We start from the raw sequence: 14,359 nt of genomic DNA, 5'->3' as shown, positions 1-14,359 counted from the left end.
TAGGGTCAGTTTGACAGCCTCTGCTGATGACTTACATCTTGGCAATGGCTGACCGTTTCCCCAGCATCATCATCACGAAATCCCGGTAGGAGATGGTCTCGCCCATGTCGCCCGCCACTTCTTTTATCATCTTCTTTAACTCCAGGTGGGTCTTGGCCGCCCCCATCTTCTCCAGCATCCTCTTCAAGCCCATGATATCTGCAGGGAAGGAGAGCAGGCAAGGGTTAGCAGGCTCTGGACTGATCGCTCGAAGACACGTATCAAAGGGCAGCGCAGTAGCGTAGTGCTAATTGCAGCTGCAAGATCTGGGCTCAATCCCTGTAAGTGAAGTCCTGGGAAGTACCACCATATTGATGCAATCACGAAGAAGGCACGCCAGTGACTACACTTCCCTAGGAGTTTGAGGGGACTTGCTATGTCACCAAAGAGTCCAGCGACTTTCTACAAATTTACCATGCAGAGCATTTTGACTGGTTGCGTCGGCCCCCTGGAACGGAGGGTCCAATGCACGGGATCGTGGGCTCCATCATGGGCACCAGCCTCCCCAGGGTTGAGGGCATCTTCAAAAGGACATTCCTCAAGAAGGCAGCAACCATCATTAGGGACCCCATCACCCAACCACCCAGGACATGCCACCTCAAACCTGGGACACACGCTCACCGATTCAGGAACAGCTTCTTCCCCTCTGCCATTCCATCTCTGAATGGACATTGAACTCATGAACACTACCTCACTACTTTTTTTTCCATTTCTGTTTTTGCTCTACTTATTTAATCCAACTATAATATATATATACTTACTTTAATTTGTGGCCTTTTATTCGTACTGCATTGTACTACTGCCGCAAAGTTAACAAATTTCACAACATATGCTGGGCATATTAAATCTGATTCTGATTCTTATTACTATCATCAGGGAGGAGGTACAGGAGCTTGAAGGCACACATTCAACATTTTAGGAAAGAACTGCCATCAGACACATACACAGAGAAATATTAACTCTGTGCGTGTGTGAGTGTGTGTGTGTAATGTCATGGTTCATATTTTTACTGTTATGCTGCATACATTTCATTTAGCAGTTCTGTAAGGGCATGCTGTTCTGTTTTCACGCTTGTGCTTGTTTGGGTATTGTTGAAGATAAGAGATGAGGAGAAAGGAATGCTATCCAATTAGGATGGTTGAATTAAGTGGAGGTTTCACTGGTGAGGGACACTAAGGTTGGGTTTGGGGCTTTTGTTTGAGAGGAGATTAAGAGGGAAGATGCAGGAGAGAAGAGGTCGTAGGATTCGACTCAGAAAGAGACCGTGATTCAACAAAGCCAGGGGCGAGATCGATTGAGGATCAATGACTATGGAGAAACTTTGCCCTATAACATGTGAACATTTGACCTTTTCATTAAAATGGGCCATTTTCTTTTTTTCCCTTTCTTTACTAACCCTTTAGTCAAATTAAGATTCATAAATATAATCTTTTAATGGTATGCAAAGTGCTGTCTGTTGTTTAGTGGCACTAATGTGTAACAGGGTAGCTAATGACACAGCATCCACACAAACAGGGGTTTGGGGTGGGAGCGAGAGCACCTCAGTCTTCCCTGGACAAATTCCGTACAGGCTGCGGTGGGAATCGAACCCCAATCTTACAGCCCGCACTGTCAACCATTACACTAACCCTACGGTACTGTGCTGACCCTCTATCTAACAGTGTGAAGAATATTCTCTCAGCGGATGGACGCACTATATGCTCGCAGCGTGGAAGGAAACAGAAAGTAATGACTCTGCATAAAATTAAAACCGAGAGTCCAGCAGCCCACAAGAACTTTAGAGACTTACCAATATCTCCTTCAGCGTTGAGGTCAAACTCCATGTATTTCTCTGGAATGAAATGAAAAGGAACTGTTTTACCACAATTCAAAAGTCGTGAAATACCAGATGTTTAATTTAACCCATGAGGGTTCGATACCCATTTTGACTCAATGAGGCCTTTAAGTGGAGTTGGAACCACTTGTCAACAGCTGAATAGTTCAGACCCCTGACTATTGATTATTGTTATTGATGGAATACAGTGGGAAGTGCATCCTGTTCATACAGGTCAAACCATTACTGAGTGCATTGAAGTTGAACAAGGGGAAACAATAACAGAATTTAGCTTGTCCCTCTGTTGGTCAGGGACGACCATGGATGTTTTGTCCCGGCTGTCTCTGTGATACACAAGCTGGGGCAGTAGCCGTGTAGAGCAAGCTGTTGCCCATGTAGCAGGCTGCTCCACTCCACGCAGATGATGAATCCAAAGGGGGCAGCACCATTTTGACATCAGCAGCGTAGCAGGAGTTGCCAGTCAGCATTGAACTCAACACCTTAGGGACTCCTGCTCTGGAATTTTCCTCGGGGTTTACTCCCAAAGCTTTCCCCATGAGGGGGTATAGCCGCAAGGTTTGAGGTCAGAGTTGTCCTCCACCCAGGTGAGCTGCCAACCACAACTGAGCCCCAATCTGCTTGAAGTGACCGGTTTTAAGGCACCAATAACTCACCTTTGCCCCTTCTCCTGTCAGTAGAAATGGTTTTACTGGGCTCAGTAGCTAAGCCACATATGAAGGCCGGGAGCTGGACTTCGTGGTCAGAGGCTATTTGGGATGCATGCCATTGGGAGCATTTAATGGGTAATGGGAGATTATCTCCACTACCACCCCCGGCTGTAACAACCTTAACGAACTTGAAGTTAGAAGCATTTAGATGGGTACAGTACTGTGCAAAAGTACATGTAAAAAAAATTCTGTTAAAGTGAAGATGCTTTTAAAAGTAATGAAACAAAGAGTTTCTGAATATCAAAAGTTTTCTATAAAGAGCAGTAAACAGTAAAAAACTAAATCAAATCCATATTTGATGTGACCACCCTAAGCCTTTAAAACTGCATCAGTTCTCTAAGGTTCACTGATGTGCAGTTTTATCAGAAAGTCGGCTGGTAGGTTGTCCCAAACATCTTGGAGATGTTGCCACAGTTCTTCTGCAGACTTTGGCTGTCTTGCTTTCTTCTGCCTCTCCAGGTAATCCCAGACAGCCTCGATGTTGAGATTGAGGCTCTGTGGAGGCTATACCGTCTGAAACCATATAAAAAATCTCGGGTGTCTGAGACTTTTGCAGTACTCTACATGGATGGGCGGGCTTGGAGGGATTTGGGACGAAGACAGGAAATTGGGACCATGGTCGACATGGAGTCGATGGGCTGAAGGTCCTGTATCGATACTGTAGTGTTCCATGATTCTATGACTTGATACGTGAGTGTATCGAGCTAGGGAAGTAGCAAACAGGATAGAGTGTTACAGTTACAGAGGAAGCACGGTGAAAAGGTGGACAAATAAAGTGCAAGGGCCACGATGAGATAGACTGGAATATCAAGAGATCATATTATATTGGAGATTTGCCCGAGCCTGTTCGGGACAGGCTCAGGCTTTGGGTGAAGAAGAGAGAATGACAGGAATGGAGGGTCTTTGATTATGTTGGCTGCTGTCCCCAGCCAGATACATTATGGCTGTACTTCTCACTTTCTCCTTCACTCCCTCATTTTTACTTTCTCTCTCTCCTCTCCTCTCACTGCATCTCACCCTCTCTGTCTCACTCTCTTTCTCCTTTCTCTCATCTCTTACTCTTTCTCTCTCCTCTCTTCCTCTCTTTCACACACACACACATACACATTCTCTGTCATATTCTCTATCTTCCTCTTTCTCTCTCTCACATTCTTTCTCACATTCCCTCTCTCAGTCTCTCTAATACACATTCTCTCCCTCTCTCTGTGTGTCCCTTCTCTATCTCTATCTCTACTTCTGTCTCACTCTCCCCTGAACCCATCTCCCTCTCTCTCTCTCTCCACTTTTAGTAATTATTTGGTAATTATTCTGACTGCTGTGCTTTCAAAGCCACTCATTACAATACTGTGTTGGCATGATCTCCATATTGAGTGACATTGGTGCATTTCCTGGCCTGTGGAAAAAGTTAACCTTTGGATGTGTGTGGAAATGGAGGCTGTTGATTATTCAGGAATGGTCTGTAACCTTGCTGTGCACTTGCAGAGAGTGCAGACCAGAGGACGGGTCCTGTTCTGTAGATACAAGGGTCAGACAGAGTCCGGGCCAAGAAGTGGAGCAGTTGGAACTTCCAAAATCAAAGCCCCCCAGCACCCCCCAGTCCCCACCTCCTCTCCCTTAGCTTAATGCCCCACATTGTAAGTGATTGGAGCTGTTACCTTTGAAAGCTCGGAGCTTATCTTCCAGATCTGGGTCGGTGTTGTACTTCGGAGTGTCCAGGAATTCCTACAGAAGGGAAAACAACTGACTGGTCAGGTTGTCCGGTTGAGAAGGAACAACAGCCCGTACTAAACGCCAGGGAGGCTTCTGTTACATTACCGCGAGGTTCGGACTCGGTGCTGGGATGGGCTGCTGGTGATGATGGGAGAGGAGCGATGAGGAAAGGGTTAATCTCTTCCTTTGGTTCAGGCTGGAGACGGACTGTGAGTAGTGGGGAGCCGTGGTGAGATGGTTAAGTCCCTGGGGACAGGCTGGGGATAGACTGTGAGAGGGGAGTGGCAGTGAGAGGGTTAACTCCCCTGGATTCAGGCTGGGGACGGACTATGAGTGGGAAGCTGTGGAGTGAGGGTTAATTCCCCCGGGTACAGGCTGGGGATGGACTGTGAGTGGGGAACGGTCCTGAGAGGGTTAGTTCTCCCAGGTACAGGCTGGGGATAAACTATGAGAGGGGAGTGGTCGTGAGAGGGTTAATTCCCCTGGGTACAGGCTGAGGTCGGACTGTGAGAGGGGAGTGGTGATGAGAGGGTTGATTCCCCTGTGTACAGGTTGGGGATGGACTGTGAGAGGGGAGCAGTGGTGAGAGGGTTAATTCCCCCTCGGTACAGGCTGGGAATGAACTGAGAGTAGGAGCAGTGGTGAGAGGGTTAATTCCCCTGGGTACAGGCTGGGGACAGACTGTGAGTGGGAGCGGTGGTGAGAGGGTTAATTCCCCTGGGTACAGGCTGGGGATGGACTGTGAGGGGGGAGTGGTGGTGAGAGGGTTAATTACCCTGTGTACAGGCTGGGGATGGACTGTGAGTGGGAGCGATGGTGAGAGGGTTAATTCCCCTGGGAACAGGCTGGGGATGGACTGTGAGTGGGAGCGGTGGTGAGAAGGTCAATTCCCCCTCGGTACAGGCTGGGGATGGACTGTGAGTGGGAGTGGTGGTGAGAGGGTTAATTCCCCTGTGTACAGGCTGGGGACGGACTGAGAGTGGGGAGCAGTGATGAGAAGGTTAATTCCCCTTTTTACAGGCTGGGGATGGACTGTGAGAGGGGAGCAGTGGTGAGAGGGTTAATTCCCCCTGGGTACAGGCTGGGGACGGACTGTGAGAGGGCAGCAGTGGTGAGAGAGTTAATTACCCTGGGCACAGGCTGGGGGGTCAGACTGTGGGAGGGGAGTGGTGGTGAGAGGGTTAGTTCCCCTGGGTACAGGCTGGGATCGGACTGTGAGAGAGGAGTGGTGGTGAGAGGGTTAATTTCCCCAGGTACAGGCTGGGGACGGACTGTGAGAGGGTTAATCCTTTCCCTTGAAACAAGCTACCCAGTGTCTGAGGGAGCGGGAAGTGGGGAGTGAAAGGGTTATTCCTCTCCCCTTGGTTGCTTGGGCTCTTTATGCATGCTATGCCTATGAAGGGGTTAATCTTTCCCAATAAGTTTAAACACTTTGAGTCACTGGGTAACTTCCTCAATTTAAGCAACATTTCTCGTTGTAACATTATAATTCTGCTGACAGATGGGAAAACACATGCTTGGCCATCCGTCCAGCCTTCTGCATTATCATTGGCAGATTTCCCTTTCTCTCAGAACAGAAATCATTTTGAGGATGTGAATGTTGATGGAGTTTATCCGTTCCCGATTATCTATTATGGACTGTGATTTATCAGGCTTTTCAAGCAATTTCTCCTTCTCTTCCTCCACCCTCCCCCACCCCGGCCGGAGAGCCCTGAGTGGGATTTGGCAATCGTCCTAACGTTTGTGGGTGGGAGTTCAGAGAGTGGGGCAACTTGCTGTATGCCTGGGTTGTCACAGTGCTGGCTCACCAGCCGAACGGAGACACAAACTGCAAAATAGAGATGGCTGCGTCTGGCTGGTCAGCACCTGAGCCCCTCTTCTCCCTGGATCTCTTCTCTCTCACTCACTCACTCGCAGCCCTCTCAATCTCTCATCCCACTTCCTCTCTTTCCCTCACTATTACTCATGTTCTCTCTCATTCTCTCACTTGGATCGGCCTCACCCTCTCACTTTTCTGATCTCTCCCCTCTGTCACTCACTCTTGCCTCTTTCCCTCGCCTCTTGCTGCCTCTCTCTAGTCTTTTACTCCCTAACTCTCTTCAGTGCACTTTCTCTCTCTCACCCACTCCCTCTCTCCCACTCTCTCTTTCACTCTCCCTCACTTTTTTCTCTCTCTCCCACTCCTACTCTCTTTATCCATTCATTCTCTCTCCTCTAACCCTCTTTCTCTCTCACTTTTGCTTTCCCCCCACATCTCTCTTTCTCCCTCTTACATACATCCTCTCTCTCATGCACACACTCTCCCTCTCTCTCCCCTTTTCTCTCTGCCTTCCTCCCACTCCCACTTCACTCTCTCTCTTCCCCCTCTCTCTCCCTCTCTCTCTCTCCCCCCTCTTTCTCCCTGCCTTTCTCTCCCTCCTCCCCCCCTTTCCCTCTCACAGTGGTGGAGTTGCTGACTTCTGCACTAATGATGCAGAGACATGTCACTTGGAAAGTTGACAGTCAGATAACTAACTGGACGTGGAATTCAATCTAGTTTCGTTATTAGTGACCAGGAAACTAACAGGTTACAGGGGCAATAAAAGTTCACTGATGCCCTTAGGAAACTGGAGGGTCTTTATACTGCCTACTCTTGCGTGCATGTGTGGGAGCGTTTGTCTGAACAGTGTTGAAGGCACCACACGCCTTTCACCCTTACTTGATTTGATAGGAGACCTCCCGTGATGGAGACCCCTACCAGAAATGGTCGACTATCACAGTAATCAACTGCACTGCCTCGACTCCGACAGAAAGGACAGACATTGACAAAGAGCCCTGATGCTTTGAACAGCAGTTCAACCCATCTGCATACCTTGTTGATTCCCTCCAGCCGGTCATCCTGTTGTGCTTTCAGGATTCCAAAGGCTTTACCACCTGGAATATTCCAAGAATGCAGGTTAACATTTGGAACGTATTGTCCTGTGGAGTCTTACCCTGTATCTAACTCATGGCCTGAGAGTGCTTGATGGAACAAATTAATAACGTGGACATTTGTTTAGTATTCTCACATGTACTGAGGTGCAGAGAAAAGTTTGGTTTTGCATGCTGTCCATACGCAGCATTTTGTCACATCAGTGCATCGAGGTAGTACAAGTGAAAAGCAATGATAGAGTGCAGAATAACGGTGTCACAGTTACAGAGAATGTGCGGTGCAGGTCCAAGGGTCTTGATGGGGTAGACTGTGAGGTCAAGAGGTCCATTCAGTGTTCTTATAACAGTGGGGTAGAAACTGTCCTTGACCCTGGTGGTACATGCTTTCAGTTTTTTTGTGTCTTCTGCCCAGTGGGAGAGCGGAGAGGAGAGAATGTCCGGGGTGGTGGGGTCTTTGATCATGCGGGCTGCTATCCCAAGGCAGTGAGAAGAGTTGATAGACTCCACACAGAGAAACCAGCCTGTCTTTATTAGGCAGGCTGGTTTCCTGTAATATGCTGAGCTGTGTCCACAAATATCTGCAGTTTCTTGCAGTGAAGGGCATAGCTGCCGTCATACCAAGCTGTGATGCACAGGGATTTCTATGAAGGAAGTATTTTCTGTTTCTGTTTTTAACAAATTTCCCATTTTGTTTTGCAGAGTCCGCTTAGCCCGCTGTCCCGCTGTCTGATCTCTGTGTCTCTGCTCTTTGGAAATAGCACTTTGTTAGACAGATTTAACCTGTGAGCAGTACTGTACCTGGACTGGGACGTCTTCCAGGAGCTCAGCAGGTCAGACAACATGTATGGAGAGGAATAAACAGATGATATTTTGAGCCAAGACCCTTCGATGGGGCTGGAAAGGAAGGGGGAGGATGCCAGAATAAAAAGAAGGGGAGAGGGGGAGCAGTACAAACTGTCAGGGGATAGGTACGGCCAGGTGAGCGGGGTGGGTGGGTGGGGGAGGGTTGAAGAAGTCAGGATCTGCGAGGTGATAGGTGGAAGAGGCAAAGGGCTGAAGAAGGAGGAATCTGATAGGAGAGGAGAGTGGCCCATGGGAGAAAGGGAAGGAGGAGGAGAAGCAGAGGCAGGTGAGGGGAACCAGGATAGGGAATGGAGAAAGAGAGAAGGGGATTGGGGGAATGAGTTATAGTAGTCATAGTCATAGTCATACTTTATTGATCCCTGGGGAGATTGGTCTTAGTTACAGTTGCACCATAAATAATTAAATAGTAATAAAACCATAAATAATTAAATAGTAATATATAAATTATGTCAGGAAATAAGTCCAGGACCAGCCTATTGGCTCAGGGTTTCTGACCTTCCAAGGGAGGAGTTGTAAAGTTTGATGGCCACAGGCAGGAATGACTTCCTATGATGCTCAGTGCTGCATCTCGGTGGAATGAGTCTCTGACTGAATGTACTCCTGTGCCCAACCAGTACATTATGTAGTGGATGGGAGACATTGTCCAAGATGGCATGCAACTTGGACAGCATCCTCTTTTCAGACACCACCGTCAGAGAGTCCAGTTCCATCGCCACAACATCACTGGCCTTACGAATGAGTTTGTTGATTCTGTTGGTGTCTGCTACCCTCAGCCTGCTGCCCCAGCACACAGCAGTAAACATGATCGTACTGGCCACCACAGACTCGTAGAACATCCTCAGCATCGTCCGGCAGATGTTAAAGGACCTCAGTCTCCTCAGGAAATAGAGACGGCTCTGACCCTTCTTGTAGACAGCCTCAGTGTTCTTTGACCAGTCCAGTTTATTGTCAATTCGTATCCCCAGGTATTTGTAATCCTCCACCATGTCCACACTGACCCCCTGGATGGAAACAGGGATCACCGGTACCTTACCTCTCCTCAGGTCTACCACCAGCTCCTTAGTCTTTTTCACACTGGGAGTTACTGGGAGTTAGAGAAATTGATGTCTAAGCCCACTTATTCCTGTCCATAGATGTTGCCTGGCCTGTTGAGTTCCTCCAGCATTTTATGTATGTATCTCAGCCTTTCCAAAAACTGCAGAGTTTCTTGTGTTTTGGATGTGTTCCAGTGAGCATTAGGATGTGGTTGGAATCAGCAGCAAACACTCAGTCAATATTAGTCAGCTGTGGGGCTTGAACTAACTGCCCCGACCAAGAGGTTTTTGGTATCAATATATCTCTGACTTCATGTTGGGGTTTTTGGGATGTTGAGAGGAAACAGAGGGCTTAGGACTTTTGCAGGGAGTTTGATTTAGATCTGTTATCATGGACTGTTGACTACAGGGCTTGTCTGAAACTCAGGGAAGTGCAGGGAGAACACGATGGAGCTGCTGTAAACACATAAGAGGAAAATTAACCTTTCTTGAAAGAGTGCAGGATACTACTGCAAGGGTAGAAAGGCCCTGATGGAAGTTATAAACAGACCTCCGAACAGTGGTAAGGATGTGGTCCACAAGGGGAGATAGAAAATGCGGGTCAAAATGGCAATGTTATGATAATCATGGGTGATTTCAGTATGCAGGTAGATTGGGAAAATCAGGTTGGTGTACATAGAATAGTGCAGCACAGGAACAGGCCATTTGCCCCACAATGTTGTGCTGAATCATCTAAAAAGCAAATCAAAAACACCCAAACACTAATCCCTGTCATCTGTCTATATCCCTGCATCTTCCTTATATCACGTGCCTATCCAAACATCTCTTAAATGCCTCTGATGTATTTGCTTCTGCAAGATACCAGGCATCCCGGTTGGCACTGGATACTAAGAAGGGGAATTTATAAAATTCCTATGAGATGGTTTTGTAGGGCAGCTCGCAGTGGAACTCATGACGGGATCAGCTATTCTGGATTGGGTGTTGTCCAATGAACTGAAATTGATCAGCGAGCTTAAGGTAAAGGAACCCTGAGGAGCCACTGATCATAATATTATTGAAGCTAAAGTCAGATGTATGAGTATTACAGTGGAATAAACGGAATTACAGAGGCTTGAGAGAAGAGCTGGCCAAAATTGATTGGAAAAGAACACTATCAGGGACAATAGCAATTGTCCCTGATAGTCCAGTGGGTTGAGTTTCTGCAAGAAATTTGGATGGCATAGGGTAGATGCATCCCAAAGAAGAAGTATTTTAAAGGCAGGATGACACGATGGCTGCAGACAAGAGAAGTCAACGCCAACATAAAGTCCAAAGAGAGGGCATATAACAGGCAAAAATTAGCGAGAGGTTGATACCAAAAGTTTTATCAGATATATAAACTGTAAAAGAGAGGCAGGAGTAGTTATGGACCACTGGAAAATGTTGCTGGAGAGGTAGTAATGGGGGCAAGGAAATGACAGACAAATGGATTAAGTATTTTGCACCAGTCTTCACTGTGGAAAACACTAGCAGTATGCTGGAAGTTCGAGAGTGTGGGAGGCAGAAGTGAGTGAAGTTGCCATTATGAGGGAGAAGGTGCTTTGGAAACAGAAAGGTTTGAAGGTGGGTAAATCAGCTGGACAAGACAGTACACACCCCAGGGATCTGAAAGAGGTGGCTGAAGAGGTTGTGGCTTAAGTAATGCCCTTTCAAAAATCAATGGGTTCTGGCATGGTTCCAGAGGACTGGAAAATTGCAGATGTCACTCCACTCTTCAAGAAGGGAGAGAGGCAGAACAAAGGAAAGTATAGGTCAGTTAGTCTGACCTTAGTGGTTGGGAAAACATTGGAGTTGATTGTTACAGTTTTGGGGTACCTGGAGGCACATGGTAAATAGCATGGTTTCTTTAAGTAGGATAGACAAAAGAGAATTAGTGGATGTTGTGTACTTGGATTTCTGGAAGGCCTTTGACAAGGTGCCACACATGAGCCTGCTTAACAAGTTAAGAGCCCATGGTATAACAGGAAAAATACCAGCATGGACAGAGCATTGGCTGATTGGCAGGAGGCAAAGCGTGGGAATAAAGAGAGCACTTTCCGGCTGGCTGCCGGTGACTAGTGGTGTTCCACAGGGGTCTGTGTTGGGACTGATTCTTTTTACGTTATATGTTAATGAATTGGATGATGGAATTGATGGTTTTGTGGCTAAGTTTGCAGATGATATGAAGATGAGTGGATGGCAGGAAGTTTTGAGGAAGCAGAGAGACTGCAAAAGGAATTAGATAAATTAGGAGAATGGATAAAGAAGTGGTAGATGGAATACAGAGTCAGAAAACATATCGTCATGCACTTTGGTAGAAGAAATGAAAGGGTTGACTATTTTCTAAATGGAGAGAAAATTAAAAAATCTGAGGTGCAAAGGGACTTAGGAGACCTTGTGCTCGATTCTGTAAAAGTTAATTTTCAGGCTGAATCAGTGGTGAGGAAAGCAAATACAATGTTAGCACTCATTTCGAGAGAACTATAAAGGAAGGATGAGGCTTTATAAGACACTAGTGAGGCCTCATGGACTTAGCTGAGAAACAATGTGCTGACATTAGAGAGGGTTCAAAGGTGGTTCACAGAAATGATTCTGAGATTGAAAGACTTATCATATGAGGAGCGTTTGATGACTTTGGGCCTATACTCACTGGAATTCAGAAGAATTGTGGGGGCGGGGAATCTTATTGAAACCTATCGAATGTCGAAGGGCCTCGATAGAGTGGATGTGCAGAGGGTGATTCCTATGGTGGGGGAGTTTAAGACTAGAGGGTGCAGCCTCAGAATAGAGGAACATCCTCTAGGCAGAGGGATTTCTTTAGCCAGAGAGTGGTGAATCTGTGGAATTTGCTGCCACAGGCAGCTGTGGAAGTCAGGCCATTTTGTATATTTAAGGCAAAGGTTGATAATAATGAACCAATTCCAACAACATTTTACAAATGATACACACTGTAATTATGTTGGTGGGGATATTAATGAATTAACCCATAGGACATTAAGACAAAGGAGCAGAATTATGCCATTCAGCCCATCAAGTCTGCTCCTCCAGTTGATAACGGCTGATTTATTTTCCCTCTCAACCCATTCTCCAGCCTTCTCCCTGTAACCTTTGACACCCTTAAGAATCAAGAACCTATCAACCTTTGCTTTAAATATCCCCAATGACTTCGCCTCCGTAACTGTCCATGGAAATAACTTCCACAGATGCACCCCCCCGGCTAAAGAAATTCTTCCCATCTCTGTTCTAAAGGGACATTCTTGTATTCTAAGTTGGTACCCTCCGGTCCTGCACTCTCCCAGTACTAGAAACATCTTCTCCATGTCCACTCTATCTAGGCCCTTCAATTTTGCAATGAGTTTCCCCTTTATTCTTCTAACCTCCAATGAGTACAGGCCCAGAGTTACCAAGTGCTCTTCATATGTTAACATTTTCATTCCTGGAATAATTCTGATAAACTTCATTTTGGTGCACTCTAATACCAACACTGCCTTCCTTACATGTGTGGCCCAAAACCGTTGACAATACTCCATATGTGTTCTAACCAATGCCTAGCCAATTAGATTTAATCAAGTAATCTGCAATATCCTGGATGATCTTGACATTCCTGAAGATGCTTGGGATAGAGATTATCAAACAATTGTAACCATTTTCTCTTGCCAGAAGCAGAAATGATTCTATCCATGGCCCCTTAACTTCCCAACCCTGCTTTCTTTCCAAGGCTTCTCTTTATCTTGTTCTTCATTGAGAGAAAACCCTGGGCTTAATTGACTACTGCCAAGAAATAGGAGGGGGTGGCCACTTGGCCCATCCATCCTAACTTGCATTGATGGAAGTCGTGGCTTGATCTGACCTAGGCCTGAGGCCTACCTTCCCATCTGAATATAACCCTCATCTTTTCTTAACAACAAACATCTGCTCACTTCTGCCTTGAATATCTTGCCCCACCTCTACTGCTCTGTGGGTGAAGAACTGCAAAGATCTGTAACACCCCCTCCCCACCAAAGAAGAAATCCTTACTTATTTCCATCTGAACGAAAGCCCCTATGTCCAGACACCCCCAATAGGGCATTCATTTTCTCAACCCCCATCCTCATAAAGATAATCTCTTCTTCCAGACTGAAAACAGTAGGAGTAAGCTACTACTGATGAAGGGTTTCGGCCTGAAATGTCGACCAATCTTTTCCACGGATGCTGCCCGACCTGCTGAGTTCCTCCAGCGTGTTGTGAGTGGGAGTAAGCTGATCATTACCCCTCATCAGACCACCATAGTGTATTTACTCTGAACAGTTTCCAATGCAAGAGTACCCTTTCTAAATACAAAGACCAAAATTTTCCTCTGACGTGGTTTCTCCTCCAACTAAAATAAGATTTTCCTATTTTTAGACCAGCCCTAAGACCATAAGACACAGGAGCTTAATTAATATCCCTCTCAAACTCATTCTCCTGCTTTCTCTCACCCTTTAATGCACCAACTAATCAGGAACCTATCAACTTCTGCTTTAAATGTACCCAGTGACTTAGCCTCCACAGCCGTCTGTGGCAATGAATTCCACAGATTTACCACTCTGGGTAAAGAAGTTTGCCCGATAAAGTCTACGTTGACGTGGATCCCTGCAACTGCCGCCTTTGAAGGGTCGATGCTTAGCCAGAAGCAGCCATGTCAGGACAGTAAAATCAAGACTGAACGTGCGGAATTTCTGAGCACCTCAAGGATCCTGCACCATCCAAATTCATTTTTACAGCTGGAATGAGTCAAGGAACTTGATATCATCCAAGCTGGAGTCACTTGTTGAGTTTGGAATCCGGTCAGAAAATATTCAGCAGGTTAGGCAGCATCTGTGGGCCAAGAAACGATTAACATTTCATATCCAAGACCCTTGTTTGGAACTGGAAAGCAGGTAGATTTTCATTGGAGGGAGGGGATGTGTGGAAGAAAAGGGCGTGTCTGAGATTGGATGGGTTGAAATGATTAGTGGGGAGAGTTATCAGCTCATTAAGCTGCGGGGCTGAGAAACCTCTAACAGACCTCGGCAGGTCAGGCAGTATCTATGGAAACATAGAGACATAGAAAATAGGTGCAGGAGTAGGCCATTCGGCCCTTCGAGCCTGCACCGCTATTCAGTATGATCATGGCTGATCATCCAACTGAGAACCCTCCCCCTGCCTTCCCTCCATACCCCCTGATCCCTTTAGCCACAAGGGCCATATCTAACTCCCTCTTAAATATAGCCAATGAACTGGCC

At 46.5% G+C, this 14,359-nt stretch overlaps 1 protein-coding gene across 1 annotated transcript in view; it reads right to left on the bottom strand.

Annotated features, from left to right (window-relative positions):
* Nucleotides 1-14,359, bottom strand: part of LOC134346123 (allograft inflammatory factor 1-like) — a 30,107-nt gene that overhangs the window by 12,916 nt on the left and 2,832 nt on the right. Inside the window, exons 2-5 of the mRNA XM_063047427.1 lie at nucleotides 7,142-7,203; nucleotides 4,236-4,302; nucleotides 1,829-1,870; nucleotides 36-198 (exon numbers count right to left, since the gene is read on the bottom strand). Of these exons, the coding sequence (XP_062903497.1) occupies nucleotides 36-198; nucleotides 1,829-1,870; nucleotides 4,236-4,302; nucleotides 7,142-7,203 (334 nt within the window). The remainder of the gene's footprint in view (nucleotides 1-35; nucleotides 199-1,828; nucleotides 1,871-4,235; nucleotides 4,303-7,141; nucleotides 7,204-14,359) is intronic.

This window comes from Mobula hypostoma, chromosome 5 (assembly GCF_963921235.1).
Source record: "Mobula hypostoma chromosome 5, sMobHyp1.1, whole genome shotgun sequence".
Lineage (NCBI taxonomy): Eukaryota > Metazoa > Chordata > Chondrichthyes > Myliobatiformes > Myliobatidae > Mobula > Mobula hypostoma.
The sequence above is the reverse complement of the archived record's forward strand: the minus strand, read 5'-3'. Positions and strand labels throughout refer to the sequence as shown.